The sequence below is a fragment of the Lissotriton helveticus genome, chromosome 2_2 (assembly GCF_964261635.1).
Source record: "Lissotriton helveticus chromosome 2_2, aLisHel1.1, whole genome shotgun sequence".
Lineage (NCBI taxonomy): Eukaryota > Metazoa > Chordata > Amphibia > Caudata > Salamandridae > Lissotriton > Lissotriton helveticus.
The window spans coordinates 487,917,522-487,937,547 of NC_136060.1; the positions used below are offsets into that span (position 1 = coordinate 487,917,522).

The following is a 20,026-nucleotide window of genomic DNA, read 5'->3' on the forward strand; positions in this document are numbered from 1 at the left end:
GATCGAGTGCCGCCCCCTCTTAATCCCCCAAGTGCCCCTGTTAACAACTTTTCTAGTGTTTATCAACGCACATGTACTCTGCAGGCCGACCGACACCTCCCCGCAGGGGACACAGATAAGAGGGCGGCCATCGTAGTGCCACAGGAAGGCACACGGGGCAGCCCAGCTTTTTCGGACCCGGGGGGGGGTCCCGCGCGTCACTTCCTTCCTGTGGTGGGCGGGGGAGAGTATATATTCCTCCCCCGCCCACCGAGCGGCCTCTTTGTCCGCTGTCCCCTCACCCTGACGCCGTTTGAGTGACCTCTGGTAGCTCGTTCAGAGGCCTGGTCTGGCGTCCGTGTGTGGTGGTGTCTGCCGTTCGCATGCTTACTTTCTCTTGCGGTGAGTTGGGGCTGCCTTCTTAGAGCAGGAGGCAGCACGTCAGTCTCATTATCTGAAGGTTCGATCCGCAGATAGGGCATTTATTGTGAATTGTTTTACAGTTTGTGTGTTTCCGTATTCTTGGTGAGGGGACAGCGGGGTGCTAAGGCCAATGCTGCGGGTCGCGTGCCCTAGCCGGTACCCCGGGAGGTACTCCGGTGCACAGCCTTGGTATTTTCGGGGGCTAGTGGGCTCGCGTGTGTGGGCCCGCCTCGTTTGGATTGAGTGGGCAGGGCTGCTTGATTCATTGGAGAGGCTTTGCACGAGGGGAGGCGGTTTTCCGCTCATCATTGAACACTGGCATCTTAGGTCGCGTGGGCAATTGCCCCCCTCCCCTGTCTTGGCCTCATGTCAGCGGTCCCCGGTGGGATTGGAGGCGTGTGGGAGCGCTGGGGTTTTATACTATTTGATCTTTTGGCACAGCTCGGGGAGGGGACGATCCCGGGTCTGCTGCCCTTGATTCCGTTTCACGGGTGCAATACGATTGTAGTTGACTTGCACTTTAGAGCTTGTCGTCCCTTAGCAAGTACGTTTTTGACCGACGGCAGGAACACTTTTAGCGTTAAGCCCGCGATGCCCGTGTAAGCTAGGAGGCATTGGTTGACCCCGCTCCACGGGCAGAGGTGCAGCGTTTTAGGGCTGCAGCGGCGAGCGGAGCTTTGGAGTCATGGGGCTCACCGAGCATCAGCTTTGCCGCACCCTAAATTTGGGAGTCGACCAAGGCAGGGTTTTACGAGATGGGCCCTTTAATCGGGAGTACCTGCCCCTCACGGGGTGAATAGCATGTAATATACCGTGTTCTTGTTGGTGTCCAAGCACCTTTTGCTCGGTAATTTTTTGTCACTGGGTGCAGTGAAGTGTTAGGCCACAGGGTGGCACTGTCCTTCTGTTTCGATCCTGCACACGCCAAATGTTGTGGATATGTTTATGGGGTTTACTGGACGGTGGCAGGCCGGGCTTGGCTCGGGTAACGGGCTTTTGTCCGCCCACCCAGAGCGTGTCGGGGAGAGTACCTAGGGGTTTCTGCCATCCCTTATGGACTGGCCCTGGCTCCGCGTTGGTTCTCTGGTTTCCCTGTCCCCGGGCGCCAGATGTCTCGCCAGATGTGTCGGTGAGCGGAGCATAGGAGTCACGGTGCACCCGGAGCAACAGTTTTGCCGCACTTTATATGGTGGGCGAACGATCTGTTTTTTTCGAAATGTGCTGTTCAGGGAGTCCGTGCTCCTCACAGGGTGAGGAGGATATGGAATACTGTTGTGTGGGTGGTGTTTTGCACCTATTGCTTGGCCTTTTATTTACGTTGGGTGCATTGAGGTGTGCACGCCACAGGGTGGCGCAGTCCTCCTGTTACGATCGCTTCAAGCCAATGGTGCTATTTCTGTGGTCTTTTCCAGCTTCTCAGCAACAGCACGGTGTGCAGTAACTCATCTCTGTTTTGGCTGCTTTGCAGCGGCCTGCAGAAGGGGTGCGCTCGATTTCAGGGAACCTTTCAGGTAGCTGCGTTTCCTCGTGGGATTTTCCTTCGTTTGTCTCGCACCTATCGGCTTGTTCTCCTTTGCCGTGCAGGGGAGTTGGCAGGGTTTTTCATTCCGTTGAGCCCCCCCAGCGCGTTGATACATTATGCGCTGCGCTCATGGTGGTGCGCTCGAGCTGCCGATGCTGTGCCCCCCTCGCAACGCGGTAGTCTTGTCTAGCGGGGGGCTTGCCTTGTTTTTAGAACCGCCACCTTGGTCAGCAGTGGCAGGCCTCCCACCCCACCTTTGCATTTAGCATCGAGGGGTGGGGGAAGAGGTAGAGCGCAGCACACATAGCCACACTGCGGGAGTTAAGGAGGTATCGGCGAGAGATTGTCCGGCGGCCATAATTGCCGACGCTAGTGCAGGAGACCCGGGTTCCAGCCTCGAGGTTGCGTTCAAAGCCTGCAATTTTCGGCGACTGTGGTGTGATGTCAGGCTTACTTGATATCTTGTCAGGCTTCAGAGCAGCAAATGCCTGGTTCGTTTCCGGGGTGGCTCGCATTTTTGGTAAGAGTAACCAGAAAATGTTACTTATTCCAGATTTCATTGCATGATTCAGGCTTGGATGCGTAAGTCATGACAGAAGTAGGTGTCACTTCGTCTAATTATTTTAAACCTATCCCGTGGCTACATCTATTTTCCATCGGTACCTTCTCCACGCGGTGTGTTTCAGCGGGCCGAATTTGCTTTGTGGTTAGTTGGCGCATAGTGAGGATCATTGTCCTGCACCAGGAACCAACTCTTACGAAGGTTATTTTAGGTTCTTCACCTCCGCTTTCCGGCTTTCCACTATGCGGTAACTTTGCGAGTGTGGAGGGCGATCAGGTGGTTAGACGGGGTGGGCATAGACGGTAATTATGTTACTAGTCTTAGGCGATGGGGGGGAATGGCGCGAAAGCTCGTCGGCCATTTTGTCCTCCCCTCCCCCCCTGGCCATTTTGTTCGGGTCAATGGTCCATTCCATCCTTTCTACCGGGCAGGCGGGTTTCCATTTAATCCTGTCCTTTGGTGCGATCGCTAGGTTTTTATTTATTTTACGTAATTTAGGCGTTTTCTATTTTAGCGCTGATTATAACTGAAGGCATCTATGCACAATTATTTTCTGTGCCTTTGGTGATGCGCACTCAATACTAGAGCGGACGATCAGTGAAGAGTTCAGGGTTTGTCCGAGGTCGAGAGTCGGGGTCATGAGTGCGCTGCCTCACAAGATGTGGTCTAAGGCAGTATTTCGGGGACTCCTAGCAGCTTGCTATCCTGTGAGTGACCCACGAAGAGGCTTCCGGGGCGCATGTCGCACTCCTAGCTCTTTGAGCGATCAAGCGCCATTATCTATTCTGAAGGGGAACGACTGTGTCCGTTCGGTGCAGTGAGCTCTGTCATTTGTTCTATAGGTTCCTGGTTCGATTCTGGGAGTCGGCTGTAGCCGGTTTGGGGCCATTTTATTTTCCTTACACGCTTGGGAAGCGTGAATTACTTATCTGTTGGAAGCGTGATTTGATTTATAAGTAAGCATGAGAGCATGAGTATTTTATAAAATAGGCACTTTTCCCCTGCGCCTCCAGGTTTAGGCAATGGGTGACATTGCAAAGTGCTCCTAGAACTCCGGTCTATGTGCACTGTTGAAACCTGGGTCGGGTCGGGGACAATCGGTATTTGCCCGGCGGTATTGCCTCTGTGACCCTCTAGTTATTTAATCAATGAAGAGGCAGGCGCTGGAGACTGGAAGGCAGGAAACAAGGTTTTTATTCTCTCCGGAGGAGAACACAACAAAACGGGCAGAAGGTATCGTTCTGAGGTGCTCTAACTACATTTCTGAGGCCTGGCCTCTTATACACTGTTTTATGACTTTATTGCAGATTACATATTCATGTTAAAGCTTTGATGTATGGAAAAGACATTCCCGGAACTCCCCTTTGGGCCCGTTCCCACACACATTTACAGTTGAAGTCCCCACCCTAGTCACAACAGGTGATGAGTATCGCGCAGCTGGATATTCCGCCGATTCACGGGATGTGGGGGGTTTGATCGGATCTCATGGAGTGGGGGCTTTGATCAACCCGGGGATCCTTTGATGGGGGAAGCTTTCTATTGTACGGGGAGGGGCAAGGAATGGTATCGGCAGAGCTGGGTGTCGGCCTGGGAACGGGGAAGACAAACGGGCACACGGGGAAAAAGGGGGTTTGCATCTAAGGGCCGGGGATCATGAAAGGGAAGAAGGGAGGTGTCGCGCTGGGAACAGGATGAGGGCCTGGGGCAGAGCAGCGCCGGAGAGGGGTTTTATGACTCGAGGCAGGTGCAAGCAGGGGGGTTTGGTCAGCGTGCAGGCTTTAGTGAAGGCGAAGGGCTATGTCAGGGGCCAGCGGCATGAAAAAGGGTTCGTTCTGATCAGGGCATTCTAAAATGGCGGGTGCGCACGACAAAAAGTGTGGCATCAGGGGAAGAGGCAAGATGGCGCAGATAATGTTCACAAAACCGTATTAATTTTCAACAGTCCTCCCTTTAACATATTCAAGACATCTTGCTGGTTCATTTTCTACTCGGTTCTATTGTGGTGGGCATGAGAAAGAAAACGGTAGGAACCCTAGATGAAAAAGAGTTGTAAACAATACATTTTAACATTTCTAGTTTTAGGAGGTGGACCTATTTGATAAACTTTGATCAATTTGTTTTAGCAGGAAAGTCATAGAAATGCAATACAAAAACGATTCTGTAGCGAGAGCAGCAAGTACATTTCATAATGTGGACTAGTAGGTTATTACATATATCAGATTCGGATTGGAGCATGATCAATACAATGGCGGCTGGGAGAGAAATGAGGCATAGCAGAAACGGCGATTGAGGATGTCAAATGTTCGAAGTTAACGAGTTCTCATTATTCTTTGTTGTCTTTCGTTGGCGCTGTGGAGCACCGGCGGTGGAGCTACAAGTCCAGCTCTATTCTAAGTTCTGCGTTGCAGGGCACGACCCTTTCCTCGCGTTTCTGGTCGAAAAGGTCCTTTTCGCCCTGTGTCCTTTGAGGTGATTGTCAGAAAGTTCAGATGGAAGAAGAGCGTACAAAACAGGCCATAGGGTAGGTCGGAGAAAAAGGGGGATGGAGCAAGGCCAAATTAGGAACAAACTAGGGGAACGAGAGACTTCAGATAGGCGGGCGTGTGACGGAATTCAGAGAGCGGGGACTTGTCGGCAAACGCTGGACATCGAGCAGGGGCATCAGGTCGGCCCTTTCTTCTCATGTTGTCGAAAACAGTGCCTCGTCCTGCAGCTCTTTTCTGTCGTGGTCTCGCCTTGGCTAATGTCGCAGGTGTTCCTTAGTCTGCAGTCAGGCCTCGTGCTCCCACATCCGGTCCTTCTCTCCTCCAACAGCAGTACCCTTAAACAAGTTTGAAAAGACAGTCTTTAGAGAATTTGCAGATGAAGATAATCAAAAAGTCTATTTCTCTCCCAGCTCCAGGCAAAGAATGAAAATGTCCGTTATATTAATGTTCACAACTGGCATATGAATGACCGGTGACGAGCCTGTTGGATTTACTATGACTTTCCTTCACAATTATTTATTACAGTCACGACAGTTCATCTGATGGTGACCCACCTTCGTAAGACGGGTTTGACAAAGATGTGCCGTTCTCTAGGGCTTTATATTTACCAAGGGTACTGTGTGCTATCGACATGGTACTAAACAGATATTTTGCTGATGGACGAACATAGGCTAAACATTTATTTTCTATCAATGCCTCCTGCTTTTCAACTGAACATTTTCGCTTTCGGCATGGTACAGTGTAATGGTTTTCTTTGCTCCAGTCTAATCTTAAACTTTGCAAAACATCATTCTGGTCCCTATGCAGCCTCTCGCGGCCGGATTACTAAATTAGAGAAGACAGGGGTCTCATCGGAAGACACCTAGGGACATAGAAAACTTATGGTAAGGGCGTAAATCGACCCATCTCTCCCAACCGGGAATGAGGGGTAGTTTCATAACTCCAATTTGGAGCGGCTGATACAAGGGATGTAACAGGGGTGATCATTTTTCCTGTTTGGGTATTGCGACAATTCGGGGCGGGGAGGGTCGCGTATTCTGGGGTCCTTGTTTTATACCATAGGAGCCGTTGACATGTAGTTCCCTTATTACGGGCCAGATTAGGGAACCTCTGTCGTCTTACCTGTCCTTTCCCTTACGGCCCAACCTCGGTTCATTGACTTCTAGCGGAAAAGGAGAGGTAATGACACGGTCTCAGGGTGATTGTATTAAAGACAAGTTTTTGTGCAAATACTGACGGTATTTGAAGCCAATTAGGTGGTGCGCTAGGGGTGGCAGTCTGCCAATTTCGGGGCTAATCACTCGGAAGAGTGGGAGTGCAAAAATAGAGGGAGAGAGAGAGAGAGAGAGAGAGAGAGAGAGAGAGAGAGAGAGAGAGAGAGAGAGAGAGAGAGAGAGAGAGAGAGAGAGAGAGAGAGAGAGAGAGAGAGAGAGAGAGAGAGAGAGAGAGCGCAACGGCAGGCTAAATAGTACACGTGCAACAGAGAGGGTGGCAGTGTATTCAAGAAAGGCTATTTAGTGCATTACACAGTAAAGGGCATTCACGGGTCTGCGTTAGAATCTTGTAATCACGCAGTTTGAGCATTAGACAGGGTAGAGGGGACGTGCCTTGAGAAAAAGGAAAGAAGAAAGGAGGTACCATTTTGTCGCACTTTCTCGCATTCTCGGTCCTTCGACCAGTTGGGTCAACGCCTCAGTCACACACACACATTCTCTCATAGTTTCGCATCATACGTGACATGCGTTCATTCGTCCGGTCTGGTTTAAGGGCGATCACTTTTTATCAGGTTGTGCTAATTTTTTTTCGGGTTTGTTCGACACGTGAGTAGTTTGCAGGCGTGCTTAGGCACCACCTTGCGGCGCTAGTCTGCTTCGTGTATTAGACATGGCAAGGCTTCAGATCTTCGCCACACCTCGGCTGTAATCTCTGATGTAACCTGCAGAGGGAGGAAAAAAAGGGGGTGGGGGAGACAGCATTCGCGCATATTCAAATACATGGATTCATAAGTCCTTTACTTACCTCTTACTCGTCTTTCCTCCTCGGGGCAGGGTCCCCGGGGATATGGTTTCTGGAGTCGAGGGGGGTAGTGGGTCCATATAGGTCGTGTGCGGGGAAACGTGAAAAGGAAACCAGAGGTGCTTAGTGCGAGGTATCTAGTCAAAGGATGTATCTCACTATCGGGATCCTTAAACCTCTTTCAACGCTGTGGCGTTCTAAGGTTCTTCGGTTCTTGGGTCAGCTCCGTTCCCTGATACCTTGGAACGTTGTACTTTATAACATTTACATTATTTCATTTCACCCTCCTTTTACATTCCCTCATTTACACCGTTCGTTTTACCCATCCTTGGAAGTCAAGGTCTTCCTCTACGCGAGAGTTCATGGGTCAGTCGCGTACTTCGAAGGCGGAGTGTCGTGTTGTCGATCCGATCCGTCCTCCAGGGCTGGGCAACCATCTTTCTTTTAACCTTAAAGAGAGAGCAGAGTAGGGTGCACAGAAAAGAACTTTCCCACCGATCCCACATTTTTTTAAAATAAAGCATGCGATACCCGTCCATAGTTTCAAAAAACTTTATTTTGCAAAATCATTTCAACACGTGGATTATGAGGGTGCGGTCGTATTTGGCCGGTCGTGGCAATGGCTAAAGTGCGTACAGTGGGGGTGTCGTTTGCAGCAATAAAAACATCGGAAAGTTTTATTCATTCATTTGTAAGAAACTAAAAACGTCTATTAATTGGCTGGGGGTTCGGAGGGGGCATTTATTTTCATAATTTAGAAGCATAATCATAATAGTTGCAATCAGATTTCCTATATGTATACCGTATGTGTGCGTCGTAGATGAGGTTATACATCAGCTATATAAAAAAATATAATACATTGTACATTTGTGATCAACATTTGTAACGGGATCCTTTCATACTGTTCGTCGAGTGAGCTCTCCTTGCCAAGTGTACAAAGGATCATATAAAGTCTCAGAACATCAAGTTTATATTAGTGCGAAGGAACACCACGAGGTGTTCGTAAGTTCCGATTGATACCAGCGCCATCTTGGGCGGGGCCGGCTCAGTCCGGAAGCAGCATCAGGGGGAAATGTTTCCCATTACTGGCAGTTGGACCAGAGTCCTTTTCGGCAGTTCTAGAATTCATGCTAACAGAGGGAGTGGCAATGTCACGTTTATTTCGTTGGCGATCAAGGCAGCCGTCCCTTACCGGAAACCTGCAGAGGCCGAAGGTTCCGCCGGGGACTTTTGTAGGGTCTCCAAGGCTGCGGAGATGCTGTCGGAGATGGGGGCTCGTGCCCCTGTGGGCAAATGTCCGAGTTATATTGCTGGTCAAAGTTACTCTAGTGGCCGGGGCCCGCCTTCCAGCGGACCCAGACGCCATTTTGAGGCCCTACAGGGGCCACTCTCGTCGAGTTTGCAAGAGCGGAAGAGATCCTTCGGAGTGAAAGGAAGAGGTCCCTGTTGTGTGAAAGCGGGACGTTCAGCTGGGGTGCAGCTGTGATGCCCCCACCTGGGGGGGGGGCGAGGGAGACTCGTTCGCGCCGTCTCCTTCTCCCGGTGCACTCCATGCTGTTCTTTTTCATCGCCCCGCATGAAGGTCTCTCCACATCCGGTGTTCCCCAAGTCTTGTGCTCAGTGCTTTGGGAGTATGGCCACCTGTGGCGCGCATTCGGCGCGGCACGAGTATCAGTGCAGTCATTGCAGGTTCGGTGTTCCGAAAATATGGCCACCATTGCACGTTCGGTGCTGCGCAAGTACTGGGGTGCCACCATGGTGTGTTCGGTGCTGTGGAAGTATTGGCACCATCGCCTGACTGGGGGTGTTCGGCGTCGGGCCGGGGGCTGGGAGACCTCCTATCGGTGGAGGTGGGAGAGGCTCGTCCGCGTCGCCTCTCCCTCCCAGCCCAACTTGGACAAATTGTTGTGGAGGTACGTGCAGGACATCCCGCCGTCCAGAGCTGCTGCGGCTGTTACGGAAGGGAAAAGGAAGAGGTGCCTCGTTCTTCTCTGGACATGTGGCGGGACTACTTAAGTCTATCCAGGCCCGTTGCGGCTGGCCGAGGAGACATGTGGCGGGACTACCTACAACTGCCCAGGCTGCTGGCTCCTGCCTCTCCTCCGGCTCCCCCATACGTTAAGATTTCCTGACCAAGAGTTGGCAGCCGGGCCCGCCTTATATGGGTTGTCGTTGGTTGGGCGTAGCCGTAACCCTGCCCTACTTTGGAAGGTTCCAGAATGGGGGGGCGCGAATGTTCTGTTTGACTTTCATTTTCTACAGTTTACCGTTATTATTCCTTGTTTGTTGTGCTAAATTAAAAGTTCAAGTTCATCAATGGTCTACGGATTTTGTTTTACCATTTCTTTCTTTCCAGGTTGCTTTTATGTTAAGTTTCTGCTAACAGAGGTTGAGTAACACGGAAACACGTGTAGAGGGATGACGCAGATTCGTACATTACATACACACAAACTCAGACGGGGGACAGTACAAGTACGACATACAAAGACCCAAGACGAATATAAAACAGTTATTGGTCATGATTATCTCTTTCCGTCTGTGAATTTTAAAGCGAGGCTGGGTTCCCGTCTTGACGTTGCCCGACCTAGGAGAACTTGAGCATGCCGCTGAAATTGTCCTGGCGAAATCTGTGCCATCGGGCATAATCAAACGTGGTGGTTCTATCTGGTCTGTCTATGTAAGTCGGGTCCTTCTTTGTCTCGCGCTTTTTCTCGTACTGCCGGTCTGTCGTTCCTGTCGGCCCTTTGCCTTTACTCACGCTCAGTAGAGTCGGGCATTGGGCTTTCCAGTGTCCGACATACCTACAAAAAGCGCATTGGTCTGGCCCTAAGTCTGGTCGTCTTTTGCATAGTGTCGGGGGATAAGTTGTGGGTAGCGGTGTCCTGGGGTTGTCCTGTCGGTATATTTCTCTACTTGGTTTGTCCTCGTCTTTTCTCTGTCGTTGCATAGCCTCTCTGCGCCACATACCGAGACTGTCGAGCATAATTGGCGTTGTCTTATTATTTCGAAGGGCTATTTCTAACGTTTCTATTTTATCAAGGTCAAAGGATCCTGCCAGTGGCCACTGTTTGTCTTGACTTTCTTCGGTATACCTGTGCCACAATTTATTATAGGCTATGGTGACTAATCCATAGTTTATGAACATGTCCTTATTAGGGGTGCCTTCTAGTGGAGCTATATGGTCCACCTCTAATACACGGTCCGGGCTAAACAGGCTACTAATCAGTGGGGAGAAGACAGACATGACGGCTCGTAACGAGGGACTAAAAAGTCAGCACTGCCTATCTTATCACTAGGTGCAAAGACTGGACAGAATATTTCTATTCTACGTTGTTTGCAGGCAGTGAATACCTCATGGATCAAAAATAACAAAAAGACCAATAAATAACAATGGGGAGAATGAGTAGGTCCGCAAAGATCTGCGTTACCTACCCTTTTCACTATCTGCAAAAAGGGTGGTCTCTTCCCTGTTTGCAGACAGGGAATCTCCAGGAAACAATAGTTTTGCGAACAACAGTTCAGTTTCAAGTAATTATTGAGTGGGGGAGAAAAAATAAGCACGGCTGCTGCCCTACCTATCCTCCACTGCTTGCAAAGAGAGAGCCCGTTGTTTCTCCGTTTGTAGACAGTGAATCTCCAAATAAATAAAGAGCAATACTAGTATTTTTTAAACAATCAAGCAATCAAACAATCAAGCAATCATTTCGCAACTTGTCGTGATTACACGACCTTACCCGGACCATGTGGACAGTTTCTTGTCTTCCGAATCCAGCGCCCGATCGTCCTCTTTTTCTCGTATTTCTCACGGCACTCCTAATGGTCCCCAGTCAGGACCGTAGATCACTCGAGAGAGGTCTGTTCGGAACTAGTGAAGTTCGGATGATCGGCTGCCAGACGAGGGTCTATTGGGCAAGAGCTCTCCCGATCGTTGCAGTCGTTCACTCTGTCGTCAGGACCTCTCCCACTGGATCCACGAGTCGCTGATGGGCCCCACGCTTGGGACGCCAATTGTTGAAACCTGGGTCGGGTCGGGGACAATCGGTATTTGCCCGGCGGTATTGCCTCTGTGACCCTCTAGTTATTTAATCAATGAAGAGGCAGGCGCTGGAGACTGGAAGGCAGGAAACAAGGTTTTTATTCTCTCCGGAGGAGAACACAACAAAACGGGCAGAAGGTATCGTTCTGAGGTGCTCTAACTACATTTCTGAGGCCTGGCCTCTTATACACTGTTTTATGACTTTATTGCAGATTACATATTCATGTTAAAGCTTTGATGTATGGAAAAGACATTCCCGGAACTCCCCTTTGGGCCCGTTCCCACACACATTTACAGTTGAAGTCCCCACCCTAGTCACAACAGGTGATGAGTATCGCGCAGCTGGATATTCCGCCGATTCACGGGATGTGGGGGGTTTGATCGGATCTCATGGAGTGGGGGCTTTGATCAACCCGGGGATCCTTTGATGGGGGAAGCTTTCTATTGTACGGGGAGGGGCAAGGAATGGTATCGGCAGAGCTGGGTGTCGGCCTGGGAACGGGGAAGACAAACGGGCACACGGGGAAAAAGGGGGTTTGCATCTAAGGGCCGGGGATCATGAAAGGGAAGAAGGGAGGTGTCGCGCTGGGAACAGGATGAGGGCCTGGGGCAGAGCAGCGCCGGAGAGGGGTTTTATGACTCGAGGCAGGTGCAAGCAGGGGGGTTTGGTCAGCGTGCAGGCTTTAGTGAAGGCGAAGGGCTATGTCAGGGGCCAGCGGCATGAAAAAGGGCTCGTTCTGATCAGGGCATTCTAAAATGGCGGGTGCGCACGACAAAAAGTGTGGCATCAGGGGAAGAGGCAAGATGGCGCAGATAATGTTCACAAAACCGTATTGATTTTCAACAGCACCATTGTAAAGTGAATTTTGAGAATGTAAGCTACGATTCTCCCGGGCCTTGTGATATCACAACCGGTGCTCATGCAAGCGAGCCATTCCCTCTCGGTTTTCCTTGTGCCAGATAAGTACACGACGATGGGAAGTTAATTAGAGTGTTGATGGCTCTAACCAGCGAGCGTGTGCCATTTATTTTGAGGTTCCCAGTTCTGTCCTCCCTTCGGCAGGCGCCGTTATGACCACACGCTCATGTGGATTATACTAAAGACACCTGCCCCCGTGCCACTTGCGGGGTTCAAATATCAGCAGATGTCATTTTCACGGCCCGGCAGGGTGCTGCTGGAGGATTGGTAGTGGTGAAAGTTTGTTCGACATTGTTGCAGTTACCTGGTTTTCAGGCCAGGATTTGAGAATTTAGTACTGGAAGATGCCTCAGGATCAGTAAGATATCTAACGGGATCGTGTCCCCGACTCTTCTGCCGAGTGGGGTCTGTTTTATTAGATCCTAGCTTCTAGGTCTTGTAAGCGTAATTTTCCATTGGTGCTGTACGTGTCTCTTAAGGTTTCTCCAGCCATTTCATGCGATCGCTTTTCGGGCATAGTATCGGCGGCTTTGAAGTGCCTGTTCCCGGGGGGCTTCGGGATAGTGCAGAACAGGTAGCGTCCCCGGATATGGCCGGCGGGTCAGGTGCCTGGGTGGGTGATCTGCGCAGTGAATTGGTTGGTGGGTGCTTTCTCTTGGAGTTGGGATACTCTGTACAAACCTCGGCTTGTCCCGTTGGTGCCTATGAGGGCATGTGTCGTAAACTAAGTGGGTTCGCCTTGTGGCATTGTGTGAATACTTCGCTGGTTTCAAGTTGCATTAGAATTCTGTTGCCTGCTGCCAAATACATTCCTTGCTGCATGGGCACGGAATAAACTGTATTGCACACGTACATGACTATCAGGGTTGTAGTTAGCAGTTGGGCATCAGTATATTTAGGTTGTGCCCGACCTTGTTCTGAGTAATGGCTGTGACTCCCGATTTAATTTGGAGGCTATAGTCTTGCTTGCGGTAAATGGAATAAGGCGTGTTGATCACATACTAGATGCGATGTCTGAGGAGGATCTTGGTGGATTGTTTGGTCCAAAGCCGAAGTGAGCTGCTAGCGCAGGGCGAGAACCATTAGGTGACTGCAGAGCGACAAAGGTCTTCTAAGGGCACAGCTACTAAATGGTGCAAGAGAAGGAGTCCATTTGGACCACCCCTCGCAAGGAGGGCTAGCAGGGGTCACTCAGGGTACCAAGCTATTAGCTTCCAGTGTTTTGAGCAATTAAGCAGCAGTCAAAGTTTGAGGGAAGCTGCTGAGTTGCCTGAGATTGTTGCTCGTCCCGGTGCTAGTGATGGTGACTGTTAAGGGTAAGGTTCTAATTATTAGCGTTTATTGCTTTCGACCGGATGCACCAGGAAGCCTCACAACGCTGGCAGGGTAAAAGCTTTCACCGTTAGTGTTATGGGGCATGCTTTTTCTAACATGTAGTAAAGGTAGTTACTTGTATTTTGTGACATATTTTCTCATGCGCATGTTTCTAGCAGGCGACGCTCATGCCTCCTCTTGATAGGGATCGCAGGAGTGCTTACGTTACTAAGTGCAGCTTGTAATATTGTGTTAATAGTTTGGAACTGTCAAATTCAGCTATTACTGAACTCCTTTACTAGCTGGGCAATAATATACCTGGACACAATAATTAATTATAATTTTATGTCATGACATCCACCCGGGTCTCACAAGGGGGGAGGGGCCCTCACGATTCCCCCTGCTCATTTAGTGGGCGGGCACACTCTTGTCATACTGGTAACTTTTAACTCTGTAAGGAGAGTCAAGCCTGGACTCCCGGAGGTGCGGCTATGGCCCTCCACTGTTTTTGCAGAAGCAAGTTATCAGTGCTCGATTGAGTAGGGTGGTTGTTTCTGGTCTGCGGCACCGTCCCTCTATTGTCATCCTCAGCACTGCTGGCTTTCAGAGAGGACCGCTCGACGCCACGGAGTAAGTCAAGTTTATTGTGACTTTCCCTGTGGATTTATCGGTTTGTTTAATTTCTTGTGCACAGATTAAGTTGGACACTTATTGGCACGTTTCACCCAGTTTGGGTTGTGTCTTAGCAGGTGGGCCTGCAATTGTTTTGGCTGGGTTTTACGGGTAGGGCCCAGAAGGGGCAGGTAATACAGTCCTTTTACAAACTTCAGGGGAAGAACCAATGTCACTCTTTGTGCTCTGTACCATGGAAATGTCTCACATAGCGGTTGATCCCGGGTAGCCCTGTATAGGGTGGCTAGTTCGTGGTCGACTATACTAGTAAGATTTATTGTGGCATCTTTATCTTGTGCAACTAAGCAGCATTGACTGGCACTTTGACTCCCAAAGTAGCGGATATACGTCATTGTTTCACACAGGCATACGTCTAGCTCGGGAATTTTTGACATATGCAGCCTTATCCTTGGCCTTTTAGAGTATTATATTTAATTTAGTAGTTGTTAGGTACCGAAGTGGGGGCCTTTTCTTGTGTAGTTTAGCAGGCCAGGAAGTAATAGTGAGCGAGTAGTGGTGTTTCTAGATGCACTGCATGTTGACACGGTTGGTTAGGCTGCTTGTTTTATGCTTAGGGCCCAATGTAATACAGGCAAAGGGGGTCTCTTTGGTACTATTTACAAGTATTAGGAGTACCTTGCACGGTGTTGTAGGGATGTGACCTAGGCAAACTCTTTACGGCCTGTGAACGGCAGTGAACTTACCTCCCTCCCTTTTGTACTGTACTATTGAAATCCTTACACGTAGCAATTTTACCGTGTAGCCCGGTTAAGTGTGGCCAGTTCTTGGGCGGGTATGCATGATATCTCCAAGTGTGGCTTCGTTAGCTTGCACAACTTAAGAGCTTTGTCTACGTCAACAGATGGGAGGATGGATGGGCAGGCATGCACCACGAGATGGTCCTGCTGGTTTGCCCAGACAGTATCAAGTCTTTCCTTGTAGACAGTCAGACAGGTTTCGGCTCCCGCGGACAACGGCCTTGTTCAGTTGGGGTGCTTTTCACCCAGACAGTATCTATTTAGTTGTTTTCAGGTAAGGTAGTCTGGATTCCTTTGGCAGCGTTCACTTACCAGGTAGTGAGATGAGGTAGTTTTAGTTCCCATAGTGCCACAGGATGCACATACAGTTGTATAGGCTGCTTGTTTAAGCTTCCTAGGGTACAACGCAGTCCAGGCACAAGGGGACGACGTGCACAAGTGTCTATCACGAGGAGATCCCTACACAGTGTCATAAGGGATGTTGCCTGTGCGAATCTCTCACTGGCCCTATACGCTTGATGGAGAAGCTTGCGACCAGCGGTGGGCTGCCCAACTAATGTATTATGTGATGGGGCCAGGCATGGACAAGGGGTTGATCCTCGCGATCGGTCAAGTCACTCACATTTTCTGGTCACTTTCAATTAATGCAGGTCACACACACTGACTGGGGGTGCGAAGCCCTAGGCCATTAACCTAAAGCTGCGATGGGGCATCGGGCTCTCAGATGTCCTTTTGGGATGGAGAGGGGCATTAGGGGCCTAGTGCATGACGCAGTATTTGCTGGGACACATATGGGTCCCAGCGGATCCCCCTATGGGATCTCAGCTAAGCAGGTGACACAAAACCTGATAGCCCGACTACGGCCTGGTGGAAGTATTCAAAGCTCACACGGGTGGTTAGCAGGGACCGGGTCTACTGTGTCCGGTCACTGGGTCAGCAAGCAGGGTGTCTGCACTAGTTGGCCCTTCATGGAGGTTTTCAGTACTCTTTCCCTCCACCTTGTTGTGACACCAGGCTGTGTCGCCGTGGAGCTTTGGAGAAATATTGTTAATTTGTCTGGGCTCTGGGGCTAGCATGCACTTTAGAGGAAGAACACTAGGGGAATTGCCCTCACGTTGGTGTCAGATGAGCTCTGTGGTCTGATTTCTTATCCCGAGCTCCAGTGGCATGTTGCCCTGTCTGGGACAGTGAGGCAGCTGGCTCGCACGAGGTTTGCTGCGCCATGCGTAAATATCGTGGGCAGAGATTTGGCCTTTTACATGTGGGCTATAAGCCAAACTCCCTTGGTGTTGCTGGACGTTTGGGTCAGCGGTCCACGTTGGCATGGACCTGTTTTTTCTGAACAGGGAAGAGACCCTAGTAATAGCAAGTAGGAACAGCTAGGAGGAATGCCGGCCTTGGTGGGGGGCCCTGGCTGCGACGGTCGCCACACCCAGGTCTGTGGAGTACCCTCTTCAGGAGCACAAAGGATGCTGAGGCCTAATATCCCCAGGAAGTCTGTGCGGTGGACCCTGGGGGTACGACGGCGCCCCGCTATCCTACGGGCGGTTGGAAACCTGTACAACCGGGGGTCGCTTGAACGCTCCGCCCCTCGTGGGGGGGGCGTGAGCAAGAGGGTGGACCAATGGTTCATCGGAATTGGGAGAGGCTATCTCCTCCCATAACCGCTAAGCAACGATTGGCTAAGGCCACGTTGCAAATTGGCCCATCAGGTGGTAGGTCGCGAGGGGCGGCTTGCCTTTTGGATCGCCTGTAAGATAACCCACCTTGTTGGCATTGTGTATATGCTAATAAACCTGCAGCTACTTTTCTCCAACAAAAAAGTTGTCTTGTCTGCTTATTTCTGCGAAATGTATGTTACTGCGAGCGGGCTGGTGAGTGGCGCCGATATTGGCACTATGTCCTGGCTCTCTGTGTTTGCTTGTGGTGTGGTGGGAGGGCCGGTGGTGTCAGATTGAGACCCTTTAATCTGTATCTGTTTCCTGTGGGCTGCACCCTCCGTCCTTTAACCCTCTCTCCCCCACATGTTCCCCTCCAGGACTGCCAGCACCAAGCCTGCGGGAGCATGAATCAACAGCAAAGAATGACCGCAGTCGGGACAGACAAAGAACTCAGCGACTTCCTGGAGTTCAGCATGGTAAGCATGTTTTATCGCCCAGCTGACGGCTCTCGAAGCACATAACAATGTGTTTGTGCATCCACATCATTGGACAGGAGGGGTCCTCTACGTGGACCCCTTTTCAGGGATCTTAGCGGCTCGAAGGAAGGCTTATGTTGTGACGCTGTTTTCCACCTGTACTCCATAGCAAGCTTGTGACTTGCACCTGTCATACTGAAAAATACAGGCAGAATCCTTGGTCTAGAGTGTAGATTAACAACATCACTACTGATGTTAGGTAATCGATCACAACTTGTAAATAAGTCTAAACTGCAAGTTGTAATACTTTAAAACTGACAGAAGTAGGGTGACATGTTACAGCTAAAGTTATATGTTTGCTTCCAGAGTTGTATGCTGTATTCGTGTAATTATCTTTGGCGTTGTAACTAGTAACACATAACACGGGTGAAACAATTCTGTTTAGCTAGTGTTTTGTGTGAAATAACTCTCTTTGTAATGCGAGCCTGCTTGTGAAACAGACGGAGGCCCGGATTTGCATATCTTTGAAGCAACGCCGCTTGGAAATGTGCGGTATCAATGTCTGCTTTGGGATCCATCATTTCACATCACAGGCTGATGTCAACACTCTCGCTAGTTTAGTAAATGTTGTGGCTGCATTGGTGTAAAGAAAATAGGGCGAGGCGGTCTAGATTTTTCTGACTGTTGTTGTAAACCTCTGGGTAAGAACATTGTGTAGGAGTGGGAATCCCGGGAAAGCCTCGTCCATACCCGGGAGTTACTAGTTTTACCAGTAAATGCTCACTAGTTGGCTTGTCTCATCTAGTTGACATTCTGTGATGCTATTATTTTCGAATTTGTTGTGTACGTCAGAATATGGGGGGGGGTCGCTAAAGCATCACTTGCCTCTGTTCAGTTGGGAATGCAGTGTTGCTTTTGCTTCTATCCGCCTAACCTCTGCATGTTACTGGTGCCCTGGAAGCTATTTAATGCCAAGAGTCCCAGTCGTGCACACCTTGCGCTCTTTGCCTGTTTTTTAATATGCCGGTATTCATGTCTGTTTGTAGGTCTCGTGACCTATCAATGCGCATGCGCATTGAGAGAAGCGAGACTATAGGGCTTTAAACAAAGTTTAACTAACTGTGGCGATTTGGTGCTGTGCCCGTGACTTTTAGGTCAATGCGCAAGCGCATTGACCTAAAATGCGCGTGCACATCACCAAATCGCCGTCTGTTCCCTCAGCCGCACTCCTCCCACACCTTTGAAGTGAAGCTTAGCTTCACTTCAAAGGCCCCGGCTGCTTCACACCCTCATGCCGCTCTCCCCGCTCCGCCCCCTCCCCTGCCCGCCGTGTGCATTTCTCCTCCCCCCCTCCCCACAGCAATGCCCTCCGTCTTGTTTCCTTTCTTGTTTGTCGCCCTGCCCTTCATCTGACTGTATTTGTTGTCCCTTTGCAACTGTTCACTTCTTTTGGTTTCCTTTAGCCCCCACCTCGGTACAGCTTCGATTCCATCTATGATCTGCTTGTTTGTCATCTTTCTCAGGCACGGCCATGCCCTGCGCCTAGCGCCGTTCAAATGCACCCGTGCACTCTGACCAACAGCGCTATCTTGGCTCTCCTTCTGTTCTATGTCTCAGAACCGATAGTTCACTCATGCCCTCCGTCTTGTTTCCTTTCTTGTTTGTCGCCCTGCCCTTCATCTAACTGTATTTGTTGTCCCTTTGCAACTGTTCACTTCTTTTGGTTTCCTTTAGCCCCCACCTCGGTACAGCTTCGATTCCATCTATGATCTGCTTGTTTGTCATCTTTCTCAGGCACGGCCATGCCCTGCGCATAGCGCCGTTCAAATGCACCCGTGCACTCTGACCAACAGCGCTATCTTGGCTCTCCTTCTGTTCTATGTCTCAGAACCGATAGTTCACTCATGAATGATCTTGTCACCGGTCAGATACCTGAGGTTCTCCTCATCTCTGAGACCGGGATTAGTGCGAAGCGACCCCTGTTCAAAATTAGAAGAAATCACACATAATACCAACGTCGTCTCCTGGAACCATCTGAATAAAAAGTGCCATCAAATATCAGATGCATCAAATCACCACTGCTATCCTTGAAGTGCGGAGACAAAGTGCATGAAATATTGCTGTAATTATATCTGAATGTAAAGATCGGGATCTAAAAACCGGGACAAAATGAACAAATATATTCCAGAGTAAAGTCTCAGCTCAGATCTGATACTCCCGTGCACCAGCGATCAAAGGGTGCAGGCGTAGCTATTTCATCCAGACTGCAAAAACTGCCACTCCATTCCTGAGGCCTGATCTGGCCCCATGCTTTGTGATAGACAGGCGCAAAGAAGCAACAACATCTTCCTCTGTACTCTCTATTCTATCTCTCACTCTGTCTCTCTCTCTTCTACCTCTATATCACGCAAATTCGTTGTCCCTTTGTCTCTCTCTGTCCCTCATTGCGTCTCTCCTCTCTCCTTTCTATTTCAAGTCAAACAATCTTTATTTCGACCGTTGAGGTCATAAAAGATAAGCAAGTAGACAAACATTAGACCATTAACAATAAAATCGTATGTTAAAATAATTCATCAATGTTAAGATCCATAAAATCATTTGATAGGTTTCAGAAATGCATTTTTTAAATTAAAATCATTTTCATAGTTCCACATGTGCATTTTTAAACTAATTTAGGGACAAATTGTTCGAGGCGCGTTGGAATCCCTTATAATTTTTGCGCGGACTCTCCACATTGCCATCAGAAATTTTGCCATAACGAACACTGTTGGAGGTGCAAGGTCAGTTTTAAGGACTCTGTAGGCTGGGGCATAAGTTCGAAAGCCCAAGTTCCTTAAGTACGGGATGAGCCAATAGCTCCTTATTTTGCTGTAGGCTTTACAAAATAAGACCACGTGTACATCTCTTTCAAGCTTGTAATTACACGCAGGGCAGTTGGGTGAGACCAGATTACCATCCCAGTTTTTAGTGAGCGACCTCAAAGGTAAGGAACTGTATCTCCATTGTAGAAAAAATTTTCTGGCGTGCACAGGGGACATTGCATCAAGGACATTTTCAAAGCTATAAGAGTCTTTTGTTTTAATGAATATGTCAGTTAGTGAGCCCTCCCGGATTGCGCTGATGGAACTTTGCAACATAAAATCATGGAAAAGTTTAGAGAGTGCTTTCCGGGGAAGCCTTACAGACGTTACTTCAGGACTGT

General features: G+C 49.6%; 1 protein-coding gene across 1 annotated transcript in view; it reads left to right on the forward strand.

Annotated features, from left to right (window-relative positions):
• LOC144821559 (uncharacterized) overlaps positions 1 to 20,026 on the forward strand; it is a 227,148-nt gene that overhangs the window by 150,314 nt on the left and 56,808 nt on the right. Inside the window, exon 3 of the mRNA XM_078678745.1 lies at positions 16,726 to 16,824. Coding sequence (XP_078534871.1) covers positions 16,726 to 16,824 — 99 coding nt within the window. The remainder of the gene's footprint in view (positions 1 to 16,725; positions 16,825 to 20,026) is intronic.